Source organism: Chelmon rostratus, chromosome 2, assembly GCF_017976325.1.
Source record: "Chelmon rostratus isolate fCheRos1 chromosome 2, fCheRos1.pri, whole genome shotgun sequence".
Lineage (NCBI taxonomy): Eukaryota > Metazoa > Chordata > Actinopteri > Chaetodontiformes > Chaetodontidae > Chelmon > Chelmon rostratus.
The window spans coordinates 13,862,214-13,880,381 of NC_055659.1; the positions used below are offsets into that span (position 1 = coordinate 13,862,214).

An 18,168-nucleotide genomic window follows, 5' to 3' on the forward strand; every position below is an offset into this window, starting at 1 on the left:
TCTCTAATGAAAGCTTTTTATACTTTGATTTTGTACTCTTTTGATTTTGGCATTCAACACTGTGGAGGTACATTCCAGCAACAAATAAAAATATATTTAATGACTCTAACCCTCTGTCTTGTCTTCTTGCCAAGTGATGAAGAACAAATGCGTGTAGGTATTTTCAAATCACCAACAAAGCGAGAAGCCAAACTCTCTGCATTTAAATATGGTCACTTATTTATACTCACCCTGTCAAAGTCTCCTGGTGGTCCCTCTTCTCGGTTAATATTCCTGCTAGTAACGTTCAGACTTTACCCTCCCTGAATGCTGGGCTGTTGACAAACTTGACTTTCTGCAGAGGATCTGACCTGTGGGCTGGCTGTTGGATTACGCATTAAAACGATTTACGGTTTATTTATGTCTATTTAAATTCTACACACGGTGGTAAATAAAAGCCAGACTCATCACACTTTAAGGCAGCGGTTGCAGGGGTGTGTGGGTGGGGGGAAATCTGCTCGCCCTCTCAGCTGTGCTCAGAAGCACCCCCTATGTGAAAACATTCCGGATGTCGAAACAGCTCAGTCTCATCTCACTCTCTTTTTTGTGATATGCTGCTTCCTCCTACAGCACAGGCTGAGAAAATCAAAAGATGTTCTTGTCTTGAGGAGTGCTCAGATCCTGCTTTTACACTGATGTCACCGTGAAGGAGCACGGCCTCCGCCTGTAGCTGCGTCTAACCGGTGATGATAGATTGTTTCCAGAGATGTAGCCGAGGCTGCTGCACACCTCCGTTACTTGGAAACAGTCAGAAAAGTTTCTGCGGAAAGTTTTTCTCCTCGGATGGAAGACGTTTTGAGACAAAGCGGTTGCCACGGGGCCCTTTTCTCCCCCGTTTTGGTGAGTTATACTGAAGGTTTGCTTTTACTTTGTAGTGTTTAGTTTACCATGCTTGTTGTTTTATGACTAAACATTTGAGTACTCATCCTCCGAGCCACCTTAAACGCATCTTTAATTGTTTTATTTACTGGGGGATTATAGCCTCTCGTCGTGTTTTGTAAACGTACTGTACATTTTCTAAATGAACATAACATTTTTAAGCAGGTTTTATGGCTTCTTTCGTACCCTGCTTTACTTATGCTTGGTTTGCAGACTGTCGAGGATTACATAATTCCAGTCATGGAGTATGTGATGTATGACAAGCCTATGTGTTATGCACTAAACATGGTTACTAAACCACCATGTTTCAGAAATACAGTATGTAAATAAAATGTCAGATCTACTTAATATTAAAGCAGCCACAACAAAGAAACATTATATAATACTTATGTCTAGCATGTTCTAGCACTGCATTTATTAGAAGTATTTCTATTTCATGCTACTATACTAACACTCCATTACATTGATTTGACAGCTACATTTTTGCATTTACATACAAAACATATGATCAGTTTTTAAAATGTGACACACTGGTACAATTAATTAGTCTTTAGCCTTTGAATTAGTTAAAAATGATCTCCACCAAGACTGATTTTAATATAAAAATACTGTTTATACATTAAATCATCAGTAATAATAATCCAATAATATAATATGTAAAGGAGGCATCCTGCTGCATAATGAGTACTTTCAGTTTTGATGCTATAAGCACATTTAGCTGATCAAACTTCTGTACTTACACTAAAGTAAAATTTGAAATGCCGGATGATGCAGGTGTTTGCTTGTAATTAGATATTCTTAAATTGTGGTATTGCCACATTTATTTCAGTAAAAGGAAGTGAGGAAGCCACTTCTGTATATGTTTTTTTTTACTACTACAAAGGTGTCTAAAATGTAAGATGTTCTCTTATCTCTTAGCAGACTAGAGATTCAGAGTCTACAGAGGCAAATGTAAATGTCAGCTTTTTGAAAACACCACGTAAAAAACAGTCCACAACTTCAAGAACCCTGCAGGTTGCTGTGACTAACTCATGAAGTGAAATGAAATACAACCTTGTAATTTCAAGGTCACATTTAAAAAAAAAAACAAGAGCCGAACAGTCTTCGGCAGGTACCACTGTGTTATTGTGTGTTTTTCCCCCCGTCAGTGATAATGGAGGAAACCAGCCTCTGAGTGACACAATGTCTTGGGGCGAGTTCATCGAGCTCCGTGACCTGAGGCCGGACAGAGAGCAGATAGAGCTGACTGGTACACGCTCGCCCTGCTCGCCTCCACGCCTGGAGAGAGCCAACGCCCTGAGGATCAGTCCGGGGAAGGTACCGGATCTGCTGAGTCGGGTGGGCATCATCAGAGTCCTGAGCAGCGCCCAGGACCCCCAGCTCACTGAGGAGAAGGGAGAGGGACACAACTTCCAGCCCTGCAGCCATGCTCAGCCCACGTGGTGTGACCTGTGTGGGGACTTCATCTGGGGCCTGTACAGGCAGAGCCTGCGCTGTGTCAGTGAGTTGGCTTATGTAGGCTGTTTGCATGCCTGGGTGTGTGCATGTGTGATTGCTGCTGTGCATAATCAGAAATAAGAGAAAGAGGAAATTTGGTCAAGCAGAGAAAGATGCAGCCACCAGTGCAGTTGCAAGCATGTAACTCTGGCTCTTAACTTGTAAAAAACATTACTTACTTTACTACTGGATTTCCCATGCCGTTAATATTCTCCATGTTGTCTTCCAGCAGAGTGTTTTTGAAGGTCCGGCATCTAAAATGCATGCAGTCATTTCAGTGGTTTTTGTGGTTTGGTCATCATCTAGGCTCAGGGTTGGCTACAGCTCTGTATGCTCTACTTGCTCAGGATATATCTAAGAGTTGCAGTAGTCGTAACTTCCTTTTCATCAACTGAAATGTAGCTGTGGTTTGTGTAAAGCGGTTACTGTGCAGAAAACAATGCTTCTTAACAATAAGCTCAATATGAAACCAAAATCCAATCAAAAACAAACCTTTCCCTGATGATAATTGTAAAGAACTTGATGAAGGAAACATCATTAACAATTAGATGCAAATTTAAATCTGCATTAATGGGACACAAGATATTTGGATCTCACCTCTGTTTTATTTCACAGCTGTGCTCAACAGGTGGAGTATAGCTATTATTTTGCCATTCATTTATGTATTTATATATATTGCAACACATAAAGGAGAGGGTGGTAAATGCAGGGGAAAGCTGAGTGACTGCAGTGACCGTTAATGGCCAGAGGAGGACATCTGTTCAGAAGTGCACTCCACAATTCTATCACATGCATGTTTAAGATAAGATAAGACGAGTTTGTCATGTGTATTCATGTGTTTGCCGGCACCTAAACTCAGCGACTCTCGACTTACAGACTGCAGATTCACATGCCACTATCGCTGTCGAGCCCTGATCCGGTTGGACTGCAGCTGGGACCGAGGCTCTGTGGCTGACCACATGTGTGTCGTGGAGCACAGCATAGAGACAGACACAAATGTGGTAAGAGCCTTTTGTTTTTTAGGCAGTAGGCTTAGTACTCTTCAGTGGTTTATAATATGCAGCAGTGTAATGATATGCGCAATCAAAAGTGGTAGTGGTTACTTGCTTTTTATGGTGTTTTCAACATCAAGAAATTATTACCATATGGTGCCAAAGCTACCATTAAAAATGAGTCAGGAAACTGGTAGCTTATACAGGCATTCTTATACACTTTGCATGTGATACTGTGTGCTAGCTGTTTTGATTACAGGGTTATTCTGCTGGAGTCATTTATGAACCAGATTCATTGTTTTATGCCCAAAAACAGGAACCATTTTACACAGTAATACACACCCTTCACTAAGTTCCCGTAGCTGCATGGGTTCATAATTAAAGGTGACTGACCCTGTCAGAGTTACCTGTATATTTGCTGTAAACAATCATGCAGGCCAGAAGACAGGAGGCTGTTTGCAGCATCACATTTGTAAAGTGAAGTGAAGGGATTTGAAGGAGAAGCAGTTGAGAAACACAAAATGTTACAGGAAACATCTTTCGCAAGATCTGATTCAGTTTATTTGATAACCCGTTTGCAGAATCTTTCAGCATGTTGTTAAGACTCATAAACATCATTATACATATAAGAAACCAATCTCAGTTACAAGGTAAGATCATAAAAATCACGTAACAGTTTTAGCATGATTATATGTTTAGTTAAGTTGGTTGAAAGATGAATGTTCTGCTAACAATACAAATATAGACGTGTGCCATCCTGGTAGACTACAGCAAGGAGATTTAAGGTTTAGCCGTGTCTTTGATCTTTTAATACACCGTATTCATCAATTATTGGTGACACGGGTCAGAGAGGATCTTATGTCCTTTAGTTAATGCTCTTTCAGCATAGAAGTCCTTGCTGCTGTACATCTAATTTTTTTAACTGCAAGACTCCTCATGATGCTTTTCTGCGCTGCATTACTGTTATTTATAAAGAGAGGAGTCAAGGCTACCGGCCAGTTGTTCCTGCAGTAGGGTTTGGTCTCTTGATAACAGGTTTTATTCCGTCTCTATCAAGCACTTGTTGCTTATCAAAGGACGACTGGAATGTAAAAACTGCAGCAAGCTGTTCAGCAGAGTATGAAGAGCATGAGGACGTGGCTACATAGTTTGTTGGTGCTTTGGCTTTTGTGTGCACACTGTAGACCTTTCACACAACGGACATGTTGATTTGAGGATTTAGCAGGAAGAGCACAGGTGGAACTAATACTATTATAGTGGATTGAACCAGTAAGCAGTGCCAATGAGTCAGCATGCAAAGTGCCAGATCTGTCTCACCTAAATAAAATGCAGCCATAATTAATGTTATTAATAACATGTGTTTTTCCTGCTACGACTGGTTAAAATATCTGCGATGAACGCAGCCTTTTACTTCATACAAACAAACAATACAAAATATGCAAGATAGAATCATTATGTCCTGTGTCAGCAAAAGAGCAGAAACGTATCATTTTCACTTCTGTAAAGTTTGTACCACATCAGTGTTTTATATTTGGTTCAATCCTGCTCAATGTAAGAGCAGCTGGAGTGTTTGTGGGTGTAGCAGCCCACATATGTACTGTATGTGGAACGCATCAGTTCACAGCAGAAGGCTCCAACATACTTCCTGCTGTTACATGTTAGCCTATACTGTAAAAAAAGATGTGAAGAAGTCCTCAGCATGTGAGAAAAAAATGGAGCATATGTAGAAATGTCTTCACCAGTTGGACAAGTTCCCCTTTGTTTTTTGGTTCATCTCCGTGTTATTACTTGAATCAGTTAAAAAGGGAAGGATGTGAGTAGCATGTTCCAGATAAACAAAGGAAAAAAGGATTGTTTATCTCTCAAAATCACGCAGATTTCCATCTCAGCTTTAAATGCTGTTCGTTTTCTACCAGGAACTAAAGACAATTTTATCAACATACCTGATTATAATTTTCAGTAGCCAGATTCTCACTACAAAAACTATAAGGCTGGAATCATCTTTAGTCCCATTAAATTATCATTCGCTTGATAAAAAGTGTTTACATTGATGCATGTGTTAATGCCGATACTGCTTTGTGTTTAATCAGGTCAGCGTCTGCACCGATAACGATCCTGCATACAGGACTGGTGCATCCCTGTTATTTTCATTATCAGTTCATCTGTCGAGTATTTCTCAGTTATTTGACTCATTGTGTTGTCTATAAAATGTCAGGAAGTTACAAGAATTTCACAATTTGCGGGGTGACATCCCTATTCCCTAGTCATAGATGAAGAAGCAGTCCACCGATTTACACACGAGGAATGCTGCTCAGCTCTGAAATGGTTGTGTTACATCTTCATCAGTTCTGAAGGGCCTTTCAGATGTTTGGAAAAATAACCCTGATGACATCATCAGGGGTTTCTCATCTTAAGCTTCACCCTGAAAACTCTGAACAGAAAGCGTCTGTTACAAACTGGAGGCATGAGGTTTGAGGGACGTGGGCATTTTCTTGGGCAGAAATGTCACGTTCACATTGTATGGGATGGATGGTAGCGACAGGAAAGATTACCATGTTAACAGCTCCGAGTGTTCATGACATCAAGATGGTGTTCTCACTTTCATATGAGAAAGTGTCAAGTTGGATATGTTGGAGCTTTTGTCCGAGCTGCAATTATGACCTGGAAGTTGATGTGTACGCTCTTTACAAGTTGAAAATCCCTTCTTTACAACAACTCTGATATGACATGAACGCAGCATAATGAAAGACCCTATTGAGCTGCATTATGGGAATCGTGGCTTACAGTGTTTCACAAAACACTAAAAGTTAGTATATCGCTGCCTCTGCTGCTTTGATTTTGTTTCCCTTTTTCATCTTCCTCTTCCCCTAATCTTCTGTTCATCAGTTTATTTGCTTATATAAATGCTTCAGCGCCAGTGAAAACATCACACCCATATCAACTGCATGATTCTGTGTGCACATTAACAGTATTACCTCCATGCTAAGTGGTGGCATTAGGGAACCTCAGGGCATCTCCTCCTCAGTGGTGGACGCAAGCCGTCTCAGTGGCAGAGGTGAAAAAACAAAGAAAGGGCACCCTGGAGGACACTTTATCATGTCTTCTTCACTGGTTTCTCCTGCCAAATCAGCACAATCTGATTAATATGATGTATATGATTTCATGATCCACATATTTGATTTGGCATATGCTTTTATGCCAGATTCCTTGCCCCCCATTTATCTGGGCTTGGGACTGGCAGATAGGAATACACTGATTTGGGGGTTCAGTGTCTTGCCCAAGAACACTTCAACCAGGAGGTACTGTGATCTGCCTCCTGAGCCACAGCCACCCCGGCAAAATGAACTGAAAGTGTGAAAGGGAATCTACTCATTCTGCAGAGAAATGGTCCCTGTCAGTGTGTTTCTTTTGCATTGATCAGAAATGTTAAATGGACTGTATTTATAAAGCACTTTTCTAGTCTGACGACCACTTAAAGCACTTTTTCCAACACAAGTCTACATTCACCCATTCACACACACACTCATACACTGATGGCACAGCACTGGGAGCAATTTGGGGCTCAGTGTCTTACCCAAGGATACTTCAACTTGGCCAAGTCCAGGACTCGAACCACCGACCTTCTGATAAGTGGAAGACTGTGTTTGGATTAATATTACTGCTGCATTAACTACTTTATATACTGTTGGGTAGTTTAATCTACAGTAATGCATCATATTCTTTATGATCATCACATTTGTAGTGTCGCTGTCCTGTAAGAACCACTTATCTCTAAAAAGTCAACTGTTCATGAGCTCATAAAAACAGCTCTGTGACAATGCATTTTCCATCGAATCCAAGAGGGGTTTTAATAGTTTATTTAGTTTAAGAAGCAGGAGAATCTTCTCAACCCAAAAATAAACGTAATCCTTCAATTTGCAAGTAAAACAATTTACATTCAAACTATAATTTTGGAGATACGTGGTTTTCCAGGACAGGAAGGCCATGAAAAAGTGTAATCTGAAAAGTAACTAGTAACTATAGCTGTCAGACAAATGTAGTGGAGTAAAAAGTACGATATGTTCCTCTGATGTAGTGGAGTAAATATTTAGTGCTACATAAAATGGAAATACTTATTATAAGTACAAGTACCTTGTATCTGTACTGAAGTAGCCTACAGTACTTGAGTAAATGTACTTAGTTACATCCCACCACTGATTTGCGGCAGTTTCAAGCAAACTAAGGAACTTGTAACTTTTTCATGTTTGTCCTCCATCTATCCCACAAGTGGAGGAATAATAAAATGGTGGTGTTGTACGCGTGGAGAGAGTCCCATCATCACATGACTCGGTACACGCTCAGCAGCAGCATCCCCTGTAGAGGCGGCAGAGACTGGGGGGGTGACCCGGGTGAAGTCTTCGGCATTTCCCCCGGTCGGCCAATCGCGACCGGCCGCGGTGGTTTTGTGTATTTTCCAAACTCGAGCCAACGGACGTGGGTGGGGCGTCCGCGAGGGGAAGGAAGCGAGGCAGCAAGGGCGGGGGCCGGCACACATCCTGTTTCACACAGACTCGGTTTGTTCCGTGGTAACGTGGCCGGTAGATTAAGTTGGAGTGGAGAAGTTTGTGAGGTTTTTGTCGAGCAGACTGTTTTCATCGAGCCGTTACAGACATATTCGTCTGCGGAGCTAGCGAGCCGCTGAAGTTAGCGAACGTTGCCGTTAATCGCCATTATTTCTAACATTTCAGCCAGACTCCTGCTGCCAGGTTTGAGCGTTTTATTTTAACACTTTCATTCGTCGTGGTTTAAGTTGACTCTAGTGTCGAAGGTTTTTTTTAACCGTAGTCAGCATGACAGACAAGGCTAGTAGCTCGGACAAGACTCCCTCCTTCGAGATGACCTGGGGCAGCTCCACCAGCAGCGGCTACTGCAGCGAGGAGGACTCCGACTCCGAGTTTGAGCAGTATTTCACCGCCCGGACATCTTTCTTCCCCAAAGCCCGGAAAGATAACGTTAATGCTAACGTGAAGAAGGTGAGAGGCAGACATTAAAAAACATAGAACAAATGTTAGGCTTGAGTAAAAGTCACATCCTCATTTTAAAAAGGGGAAGTCGGACCAGAGGATGGGTGATGGGTGGCTCATCACAGCTACTCTCGCGTTGTTTGACATAGCTGCGCTCTTTTTGACCGTTTTTGTTTTGTTTTTATTTTTTGTTTAAATTGAGAATCTTATCTATATTTTAGGCCTCATCAGTCAGGATGTATTTCTCAGCTGCACCCCTGGTCTGGAGCTGCTGTATGTGTTTTGTTCAAGGGCACCCCAGCAGACAAGATGTTTGCCAAGTGAGCTTCAGGCTAAGGGTGGAGTTCTGGTTCCTCCAGTTCAGATAAACAGTCCTGAGTCGGGTGAACTTAACCATTGGATGCAAATATATAATTGGCTTATAAACACATTGGTGCAATCTTTTTGTTGTTGCAAGCACAGACCCACAGCTTAACTCCTGCTGAGAACAACCCAAATGTCATGTTTGGTGACGCACACCCGCTTCTCAAGTTTCCAGCCGAACACCCACCATTCATTGACTATTCCTCCAAGTGTCTCACATTAATTTCTCAATCACAGATGAGTCAGGGGTTGTTTTGGATTTGTTCATTTTCTGTTCCCTTTGTCACCCACGCCCACTCATGTATCAGCTTTCTTCATTGAGGAACAGATGCAGTTTTCTGTAAAGCTCGTTGACATCCACTGTTTTCTGTCCCTGCACAGAGGCCGTTTTTGTTTTATTTTGTTGGCTCTTTTGACTTTGTGTTTTTGATGTGACACTTCTTTTGTAGGTACATAGACATGCAGTTGTTGCATGTCTTCATTGCTCTACTGTTACCATATCGGAAAGCTCAACTTTGCCCTCATTGATTTATTGACTATTTAACAGCAGTATATTAACTCAACAGTCTTCCAATCTTCCTAACGATTGCCACTATTGATCTTCTCCTGCTTCAAGTAGATTTATAAACTACTGAGCCCTTTCGATGTTTGCTATTTTGCATGGTTTGTTTTTCATTAGACAGTAAGGACTTGTGAAAACATGGAGACAGGATAAAATTAGATACATTTCATTCATTTATGTGCAAAAATACTTGGTCTTAACAATGGAGAAATCTGCACAAGTATCAATGCAGATGTGGCAGCATCCTTAGAACTGTAAGGATTATGATACTTGGATAGTACTCCTCAGGAAACCCTGGCTCCTCCCTGAGGGAATTAGCTGGAGTACCGTTGAATTTTCATTTTGTACAGGAAATACCAACTAGCCCGAATTGAGCCATGCGGATACTTGAGGCCAAATGTGCATGACTGAAACATGACTAGGAGTGTGCGGTTGATGAGGCAGCTGACTTCACAGGATGTGCCTGTAAAACAAGGGAGGGCATTGTCTCTCCCACTTGTGAGAGCCAGATAGGGGAGGCTATTTTTACATGAATACCAAGTTGAGGAATGCAATGCAAAGCCGTTGGTCGCAGTCATTGCAGACAGCTGCAAGTTGCATGTGCCCTCCCCTTTCTCATCCTTCCTCCTCCCTCCCTTTACCCCTCCTACACTGAGGGATCAGGGCAGTCCAACAGGATTGGGCAGAGTTGACATCATTGTTTTCGCATTTGCTACGTTGACAGGAAGTCGAGAGTCTGATGCAACTGGTGTTCACTGTTAGAAATAACAGAGCATGACGTGAAGTTAATTAACAACACCTTAACTCATGTGTGGGTGTTATAATCATTGTCTAAACAACATTAAGCAATGTTGGTTGGAAGAGGAACTTGTTTAAATCTAATTTTGATCACACCACTGTTGCTTTTACATGATAGCTCCACAACTCCCGCAAACCTACTGTTAAAATGTATGAATGCAATAAAAACACTCATCTCACTTCCTGAAGAACACATGTTGATACAGACATTTTTATACAACAGCCGCATGTTGTAAGGAAGATTTCTTCCTGTGTGAAAGTCTTGCTCTTGTGAGCTGCACTTACTAAACAGGGTCATTGACACTTCTGTCATGCTTTTTTGATTGGTACTAATTATGGAAGTTATCCATAACTTCTGTAATTTCTACAGAACAAGACATTTTTAATGTTAAAACCAATGGCCGTGTCCGGTCTTGTACTGGAGTTGTTACAGTATAAGTGTTGAGTTGCTTGAGTTCCTGTTGTGGTTTGGAGGTTAGCACTGACACCTGCTGGGTTAACACTGTAACTTCTCACTCTCCCCTCCAGGATGAACAAATTGAATGGGGAAAGCAGGAGTTGACCACTGCAGATATTCAGCAGAAGGTGAAGGAATACAACGTTCAAATCAACAGCAATCTGTTCATGAACATGGTGAGTAGTGATTATTCATAACATATCCATGAATTTTAGTATAAAGGTGTTTTTTTCCCTTCACTAAAGTTTCTATTTTTCTCCACAGAACAAGGATGGTTCCTACACTGGCTTCATAAAGGTGCAGTTCAAGTTGGCGCGACCTGTGTCAGTTCCACCTCCAAAGAAAGGAGGTCATGATACAGGTGGAAGGAAGGCTACCGGAGTGAAGCGTCGCACCTCTTTCTACCTGCCAAAGGACGCATCCAAGCACCTGCACATAAGCTCACGCACTTCTGCCCGTGAGGTCATCGAGGCTTTGTTGAAAAAGTTTACTGTGGTGGACAATCCTGGCAAGTTTGCTCTATTTGAGCGCAGCGAGCGTCATGACCAAGGTATTACTCTGTTTTCATTATGTTTATATGTTGAACTGAATTTATGTGCTGCAAGCTAAACAAGTCTTTTTGCCTGCCTCTTTCAGTTTACATTCGCAAGCTGTCTGATGATGAGCATCCCCTCCGTCTGCGTCTGGGTGCTGGTCCCAATGAGAAAGCCCTCAGTTTTGTTCTGAAGGAGAATGAAACTGGAGAAGTCAATGTGAGTGCAACATCAGCGTGAGCACAAGGGATCCAAACCATGTGTTTGCTCCCATGAACATAACTAACTAACGTAACTTTACTGCACATGCACTAATGTGATTTCCTCTCCTCACAGTGGCATGCCTTCTCCATGCCTGAGCTAAAGAACTTCCTGCGCATTCTGCAGCGTGAAGAGGAGGAACACGTCAAGCAGATAGTGCAGCGGTACGCTCTGGCCCGCACTAAAATGCAGGAGGCTCTGGCTGGCTCGACCCCTGGCTGAGACAACTCTGTGCTGGGGGTTTGAATGTGCACCTCTTGGCTGGGCAATCGCCTGAAGATGACCAGTCAACGCTGCATCCAAAGATCCCTGAGAACATGCCTCAAAACGCCTCTTCGGTGAACGAGAGAGTGAGACAGGGCGCGAGACTATGAGAGAGAGCTAGCGCGAATGTGCGTGTGAAATGATGCGAGAGATGAGAAGTGCCTTACACCTGGAGAGTCTGATGTGCCTGCGAGAATGAGTTGAGAGAAGTGAAGACTGGCAGATGAGACAGTGGTTGTATCCAGTAATGTCTTTTGCTATGGGTATAATCTGATTATCCTGTGTACCTCAGCTGTGTCACTTTAACTTTAAAGAAAATGTCAGCATTTTTAGGCATTAAAAAATCCATGTAGATGCAGTGCTGAAGTCGAGCCCTGTATTGTAATTAAGCAGATAATATCTTGTCTGCAAGTTAATTCCTTTTATTTTCCCAGGATACAAAATTGGGAACATGTCCAATCATGATATATTACTGCCAAGTTTAGATTAGCTCAATTGGGTCCTGTTGATCAACCATACATCTGTTCATTTATCCTGTTAGGAAGTTAAATACACATTTACTGCTGAAAGGTTTTGGATTTTCAGTTGACCAAGTCTCAAAAGTCTGCCATGTCCTCTCGCCACCCCTGATGGGTGCAACTCTTTTTTTTATTTTTACTGTCAATTTGTGAGCTTGACTGATGTGTGGACATTTGTATGGAATTATGAATGTCAGAGAGCAGTGTCGAAGTCACTTTGGTTGACTTGAATCTTGAATGAATATTGGTATACATGTGTGTCACTGGAAGCTGTGTGTCATTCCTTATATCTTTGTTTTTCTCTGTCCTTTTAAAGAAAATGTTTGTCTTCTGTTTCTCAGTTTATTGTGTTCATCTATGCACAAACTTACATGTTTTAGCACCCTTCAAGATGTTGTGACAAATGTGCACTGCATTCAGTAAAGAATTTCACAGATCTATCAAGCTTTTGTATTTTTTTTTCAAATATGACAGATAACTTAATGTTAAAATATCATATGCGGCTAAAAGTAAAATATTTAAGATGGCATTGCGTATATGCATGTCCCTGAAACACAGTTAACATTTTAGACCTAGAGTTCAATGCATTTTTATCTGCCTCTTACAAAGTAACACCACAGATGATGTCTGGTAGTCTAAGTTCAACGTATTGCTTTAACTGTCTAGGTGGCGCCTGTCTGTCAGATCAGCTGATCACCTTCGCGCAAGGACCAAAACAGCTAACGCTAGCTTAACGTAGCCGGTGGTGAAAACTATGACAGGATATGACCATTTAATCGTACATGACAAGGTAGGATATTGACCACAAGCACGTCTTTGACGACGTTTGGCAAAGACAATCCTGTGTTTGTTAACGAGACGTTGCTCTGCCTTGTCTGGCTGGTTATCATTTAGCTATCGTAGCTAACCTGCGTCAGTGGCAGAAGCTAACAGGCTAACTCACCTCAATATGCAGGTACCGTTAGCGAGTTGTTATTAGCCACATTGGCCGAATATAAAAAGGGTGCTTTTGTGGAACAAACTGGGTGTATTGGGCATAAAACGATGGCTGTGTTCAGAAGTAAGCATAGCAATGTAACTAACGTTATTAATCAGGATGCTTGCGATTAGTGTTCGGTAGTTGTGTGGCCCGGTTCGTTAGCTTCCGGTAAAGCTAGCATAACGTAACGTTACAATATAAATCCTTGGCATTACTAAAAACGTCAGGTTAAGCGAGTTGATATTTTTACAGTACTCTCATCAAAGTTAAATAATAGTGTCACACAATAGTGTCAGCATCTTTGATTCACTTGCGTCTCCGCATTGGACAAACTCGTTGTAGAGGTTAAAATTTGCATTCATCACATTCATCACATTGACAGTAGCGTTGATCCAATCTGTCAACAGTGGGTAAACAAGTGGTGCTTTCCAACAGGGAGCATCTTAAAACCACCAAGCAGAGGCAGTCAAGTCTGATTGGGAATGTGTTCTTTCTTTGTGCATTTCTCTTTTTCAGATCCTGGCTTTGGTGAGGAACTGAGAGGCACCAATCAGTCTGAAAGCTTTAACTGCAGACTAACTATGCCTTATCTCTGAGGATGGGAGGAAGTGGATCCAAAGCCAAAGGTGTGTGGCCTTTCTCAGGCAGTGGAGCTGGGAGTGATTCATCCAGTGATGGCAACGAGCAGTCTTTGGCCCGTCTCAAAGGTTCCAGGAATGCAACGCCGTTTGTTTTTACCAGGAGGAGGTAAATAACACACGATTCGGTTCACCCAAGTCACAACAAATTTTCTTATATATTCCTAGTCGAGGTAATTTTGTTTCTGTCTGATGAGGTGTTGAGATATCCATGTCGGGGGTTTCTGGCACTAAAATAAAATGGAGGTTAATGGTTATATAATAAAGACATTTTCTGCCTTATGGGCAAAGTAGAGAGCTTACAGAAAGCAAGGGGAGAGAGAAATGGGGAATGTCATTTCAAAGGTCCCAGGCCAGATGGAAGTGGGGCCGCTGTGGTTCATGGTCAGTGCCCTAACCCTAGGCTGCCAGGGTGCCCCTAACAAAATGTTATTTCTTACACTCAGCAACTCTGTGTTTCTGGAGACAGTTTCCTGGTTGCACAGGATAATCCACAGACTTTCCTGTCAGCAGCTTTCAGTGTTTTACTTTTCCCAATGAAAACTGTCCACAACTGTTTCACACTGTGAAATATTCTTGGTTTCAGATGCAGCTCAATTAAATTCAGTAGCTTAAGTCACACAAACATCACAGTGGGGTAATTAAAAAGGTTGCTTAGTCATTACAGTAGTTTTCTGTTTAGTTTTTTGTGGTGACATGTTTTAGCACAGTGTCACAAAAATAGAAGGGAAACTCCGCTCAAATCATGAGTCTACATCTTTTTATTCTGTTAGCAATTTAAGGGAACACATCTTAAGAGAGAAAAAAATAATGAATGTGGTTTATTTGCTCCAAATAGGAATGAAATATGGGCCTACATGTGATTTGCAAGGAGTAGCCTGCACAGTAATGTAGGTTAATTAGTAAATGTAATGTTCATTCTCAACATTAGACAAGGGGTAGGATTAGGCAACTGAACAGCATTTATTTGGTAGAAGATCCAAAGTATATTATATAAGTACAGAGTCAGTGGACCACAGAGCATGTCTATCAAATACATTTACATACAGCAGCAACAGACACACATACTAATACCAAGATAACATTAGCTCTGGCTATGTGAGACTACACAAAAAGCAACATGAGCAAAACATCCAAGCTACTATTCAGGTTTTAAAGTTCACACAGTTTCTCTTGATTGTCTCTCTAAATGTATTGACCCTCAAAGCAGTCCAAAGGAAAATGATCAGTGTTGGGCAACCTGCTAGCAAAGCTACCAGTTACTCTAAATTAAATGAAGCTTCACTACACTGAAGCTACCTCCTGATAAATTTAGAAAGCTAAGCTACAGCAACATGGCAAAAATAGTTTACAACATCAAAGCTATTTATATTTCTTTATTCTTACATTGAAATGGCTTCTTTACAAATCAGTGCTGTCTCAGTCATCAATAAAACTGTCAGTCAAACAGGCAGGCAAAAAATGTTACGGTCAGTTGGCAACAAAAACAAACAGAAAAACTTGCACCATTTAATGACAATAAGCAGGTGTCGAGAATATGTGTATGTTCATCTATGTTTGTATGTGCATGCGTGTGTGCGCACCTGTGTTTGCAGGGCTCAATATAGACTTGAGTACACTTGCATGACAAATCGTAAGTTAACTCATAATTTAACAACTCAACTCAAACCACTGTAGCAAAAGAATAAAGATCCCGATTCCCTTGTGATTAATTTCTCTCCGTCTTCACCCTCTGCCATACTTACATCAAGTGAACTCCAGCTCGCGTGTCCTTATTCCCCTGCAGCAGAGACGTTGTCTGCATCAGCCAAAGGACTGGTGCATGATGTCACTGTCATATGGAAGTGCTTCTGTCAGCTACACATACATGTCTGTGTATGGTGGTGGTGACAGTTACTGATCCTTAGCAGTTTTATTTCAGACTGCAGCAGAACGCCATGCTGTGCTTGTGCTTTAGAAATACTTGGGAAAATGTGGCTTGTGTGGATTCTAGCGCACTACTTGATCAATAAAGAAGCTAAGCTACAGAAAGCTAATTTATTCAGAAAATAGCGACGCTACCTCCACGCTACTAAGAAATGTTAAAAAAACTAGTAAAGGCACTACTTGTAGCGCCACTATTGCCCAACACTAAAAATGATTTGCACACACATATAACCGTTTTATAATAGTTTTTTTTTTCAGTTCTATCTGTCCCACTTTTCTACTGGCTCTTCACTTCCTCGGATGGTGGGAGTAAATGAGGCCTTTCGTGTTGGTTCTTGAAGCCAACAACAGAGAAACTGGCATGCTCTGCTTGTAATGTTACCTTTCACATCTTCGTGCTACTGGAGGCTGCGTTATAGTGAGGAAAATAGTTAGTGGATATAACTCCAGTGCATGCATAGCTGTCTACCTGCATGTTATCGCAGCCGCTGTAAAGTGCTTTATTTTTAATATTCTTAAACATTTATCACAGTAATGACAGTTTGCAAAATCCATGTCATAGCAGAATGTGACACCGGTGATGGCGCCGATGCCAGTTTATCACCCATCCCTAATAGATATCGGAGCACACACACATACAGCTCAATAAAATACACAAAAACTTTAAATAATGCAATAAATAGTTCAAATACTAAAAGCATACACATTTAAAGTGCACATTAACTGCTAAAAGTGCTACCTGCTAGGTGCATTGGTCAGTGGTGGGATGGTGGAGTTGGAAAGCTCAAAATTTCTTCACACTACACTTGGCTAGATACCACTGTAGGTAAGGGTAAAGTAGTACTTGTGTGTATTGATTGATGCATTGTTGATATAAACTTTATCACCACCTTCAGACCCGACATGCTTGTCTGATCATTTTGTGTGATTCTGGGTGAACAGACATATTTTGTAGAACAAAGTTTGTGTGGAACAGAGGGGGGAAATATACATTTAAAAAAATATCTGTATACGTGTGATCAAGGCCTCAGACTGATGTGTCCTTGCTCTGTTGCCAGCTCTTTGTACTATGACGAGGACGGAGACCTTGCCCATGAATTCTATGAAGAGACGGTGGTGACAAAAAATGGCAGAAAAAAGTCCAAGTTGAAGAGGATTCAGAAAAATCTGATTCCACAGGTGAGCTAGGGCCACATTTTGACACTGCTGATCATGGCTGAAGGATATTTTGAATGATTCATCAATTTGAATGTTGTTTGTTTGTTTTTTTTCCAGGGAATTGTGAAGCTCGACCACCCCTGTATTCATGTAGATTTCCCAATCGTCCTCTGTGAGGTGTGAAAGATGCACAGGACTGATTTATTATGAAGTGCAGCCACCGGTGCTCGTTTCGACCGAAAAATTGTTCCAGTCTCCAAGCGTTGTGGTCAAGAGTGGAACTGTGGTCTGGAGAGCAAAAGGAAAATTCAAACTGTTATATTAAACTGATATATTGAATGAAATGTTATACATTTGAATTCAACTATAGTCAGAGGGTGCCCTGTTCACAAAAATCCATATTTTGATATTCAGAAAGTAGTGATGGTGCAGGTTGTGTTTCCACTACCCAGCTGAGATGTAAGCAGTCTGAGAGGATACATCAGATGACGTATTTCTCTTGTGAGTTTTTTGCAGGGAAAAACATCCTTGATGCGAAAAGGCTTGAATTGTTTATGCCTTCTGTGAGACGTAGTGTGAAACTGTATGCGTCCTCGTGTGTGTACATGTGTGCACGTAGGTTTGTTGGGGTGAATGTGCGTGAGGGGGATTGAAGATGCAGTTACAGGGTAGAGTAATGAAGGACTGTGAAATTTATCGTGTATATATGGTCATTTTCTGTGTTGTTACGTCTGAGTCTGTCTCAGTTACCGAAGCTCAGACCTGCACTAGTGAACATAATGTACTGTAAATAATTACAGTTTTCTTTAGTTGGAAATACTTGAATAAATGGTTTACTGAGCTGAATATCTTGAGTCAAGAAATTTTCTGGTAAGTTCATTATGGCCTCCTATTACCGCTGTTATGTCCAAGCAGTATCTGTGCGGTATCTGTCCCATACACAACTTATTTAGCATGGAAATTGATTTTAAAAATGGGTTGACGTTTGAAGTAATATTTCAGCACCTTGGGAAATAAGCATATTCACTTTCTTGCTGAGATTTAGATAACAAGAGTGGTGTCACTCTTGTATCTGTCGTCAGGTTTTGTGTGTATTAAACACAAATTATAACATGAGCTTTAGAAGTACTGGATGTATTTTGTTTCCTTTTAACAGAGAGATAGGCTAGCTTTTTTCCCCCTGTTTACGGTCTCTATGCTCGACTAAGCTAGCCGGCTGCTGGCTCCAGCTTCATATTGAATGCACAGACATGAGACTGGCATCTTTCCATCTACCTCTCGACAAAATAGAGAATAAGTGT

General features: G+C 41.3%; 2 protein-coding genes across 3 annotated transcripts; both read left to right on the forward strand.

Moving 5' to 3' along the window:
• Positions 1-604: 604 nt before the first annotated feature.
• LOC121615855 (ras association domain-containing protein 1-like) lies at positions 605-12,606 on the forward strand. Of its 2 annotated transcripts, XM_041950333.1 has the most exons (7): positions 605-879; positions 2,067-2,419; positions 3,292-3,416; positions 10,662-10,766; positions 10,855-11,140; positions 11,227-11,342; positions 11,460-12,606. In XM_041950333.1, the coding sequence occupies exons 2-7, from the start codon at positions 2,101-2,103 to the stop codon at positions 11,604-11,606; spliced, it is 1,098 nt and encodes a 365-aa protein (XP_041806267.1). In that variant the 5' UTR covers positions 605-879; positions 2,067-2,100; the 3' UTR covers positions 11,607-12,606. The 2 variants fall into 2 exon arrangements, with proteins under 2 accessions (XP_041806267.1, XP_041806276.1); XM_041950342.1 differs by lacking the exons at positions 605-879; positions 2,067-2,419; positions 3,292-3,416 and adding an exon at positions 7,934-8,419.
• A 220-nt stretch (positions 12,607-12,826) lies between these two features.
• On the forward strand, positions 12,827-17,813 carry tusc2a (tumor suppressor 2, mitochondrial calcium regulator a). The gene is made up of 4 exons (XM_041950354.1): positions 12,827-12,956; positions 13,662-13,892; positions 16,768-16,888; positions 16,985-17,813. The coding sequence occupies exons 2-4, from the start codon at positions 13,744-13,746 to the stop codon at positions 17,048-17,050; spliced, it is 336 nt and encodes a 111-aa protein (XP_041806288.1). The 5' UTR covers positions 12,827-12,956; positions 13,662-13,743; the 3' UTR covers positions 17,051-17,813.
• The last annotated feature ends 355 nt before the right edge of the window (positions 17,814-18,168 follow it).

Bases quoted from the DNA above. Each gene is read 5' to 3' on its own strand.
- LOC121615855 (XM_041950333.1), top strand. From the start codon at position 2,101: ATGTCTTGGGGCGAGTTCATCGAGCTCCGTGACCTGAGGCCGGACAGA. The intron at 11,141-11,226 runs GTATTACTCTGT...TGCCTCTTTCAG, and splicing joins CAGCGAGCGTCATGACCAAG to TTTACATTCGCAAGCTGTCT. The intron at 11,343-11,459 runs GTGAGTGCAACA...CTCTCCTCACAG, and splicing joins ATGAAACTGGAGAAGTCAAT to TGGCATGCCTTCTCCATGCC.
- tusc2a (XM_041950354.1), top strand. From the start codon at position 13,744: ATGGGAGGAAGTGGATCCAAAGCCAAAGGTGTGTGGCCTTTCTCAGGC. The intron at 13,893-16,767 runs GTAAATAACACA...CTCTGTTGCCAG, and splicing joins TTTGTTTTTACCAGGAGGAG to CTCTTTGTACTATGACGAGG. The intron at 16,889-16,984 runs GTGAGCTAGGGC...TTTTTTTTCCAG, and splicing joins AGAAAAATCTGATTCCACAG to GGAATTGTGAAGCTCGACCA.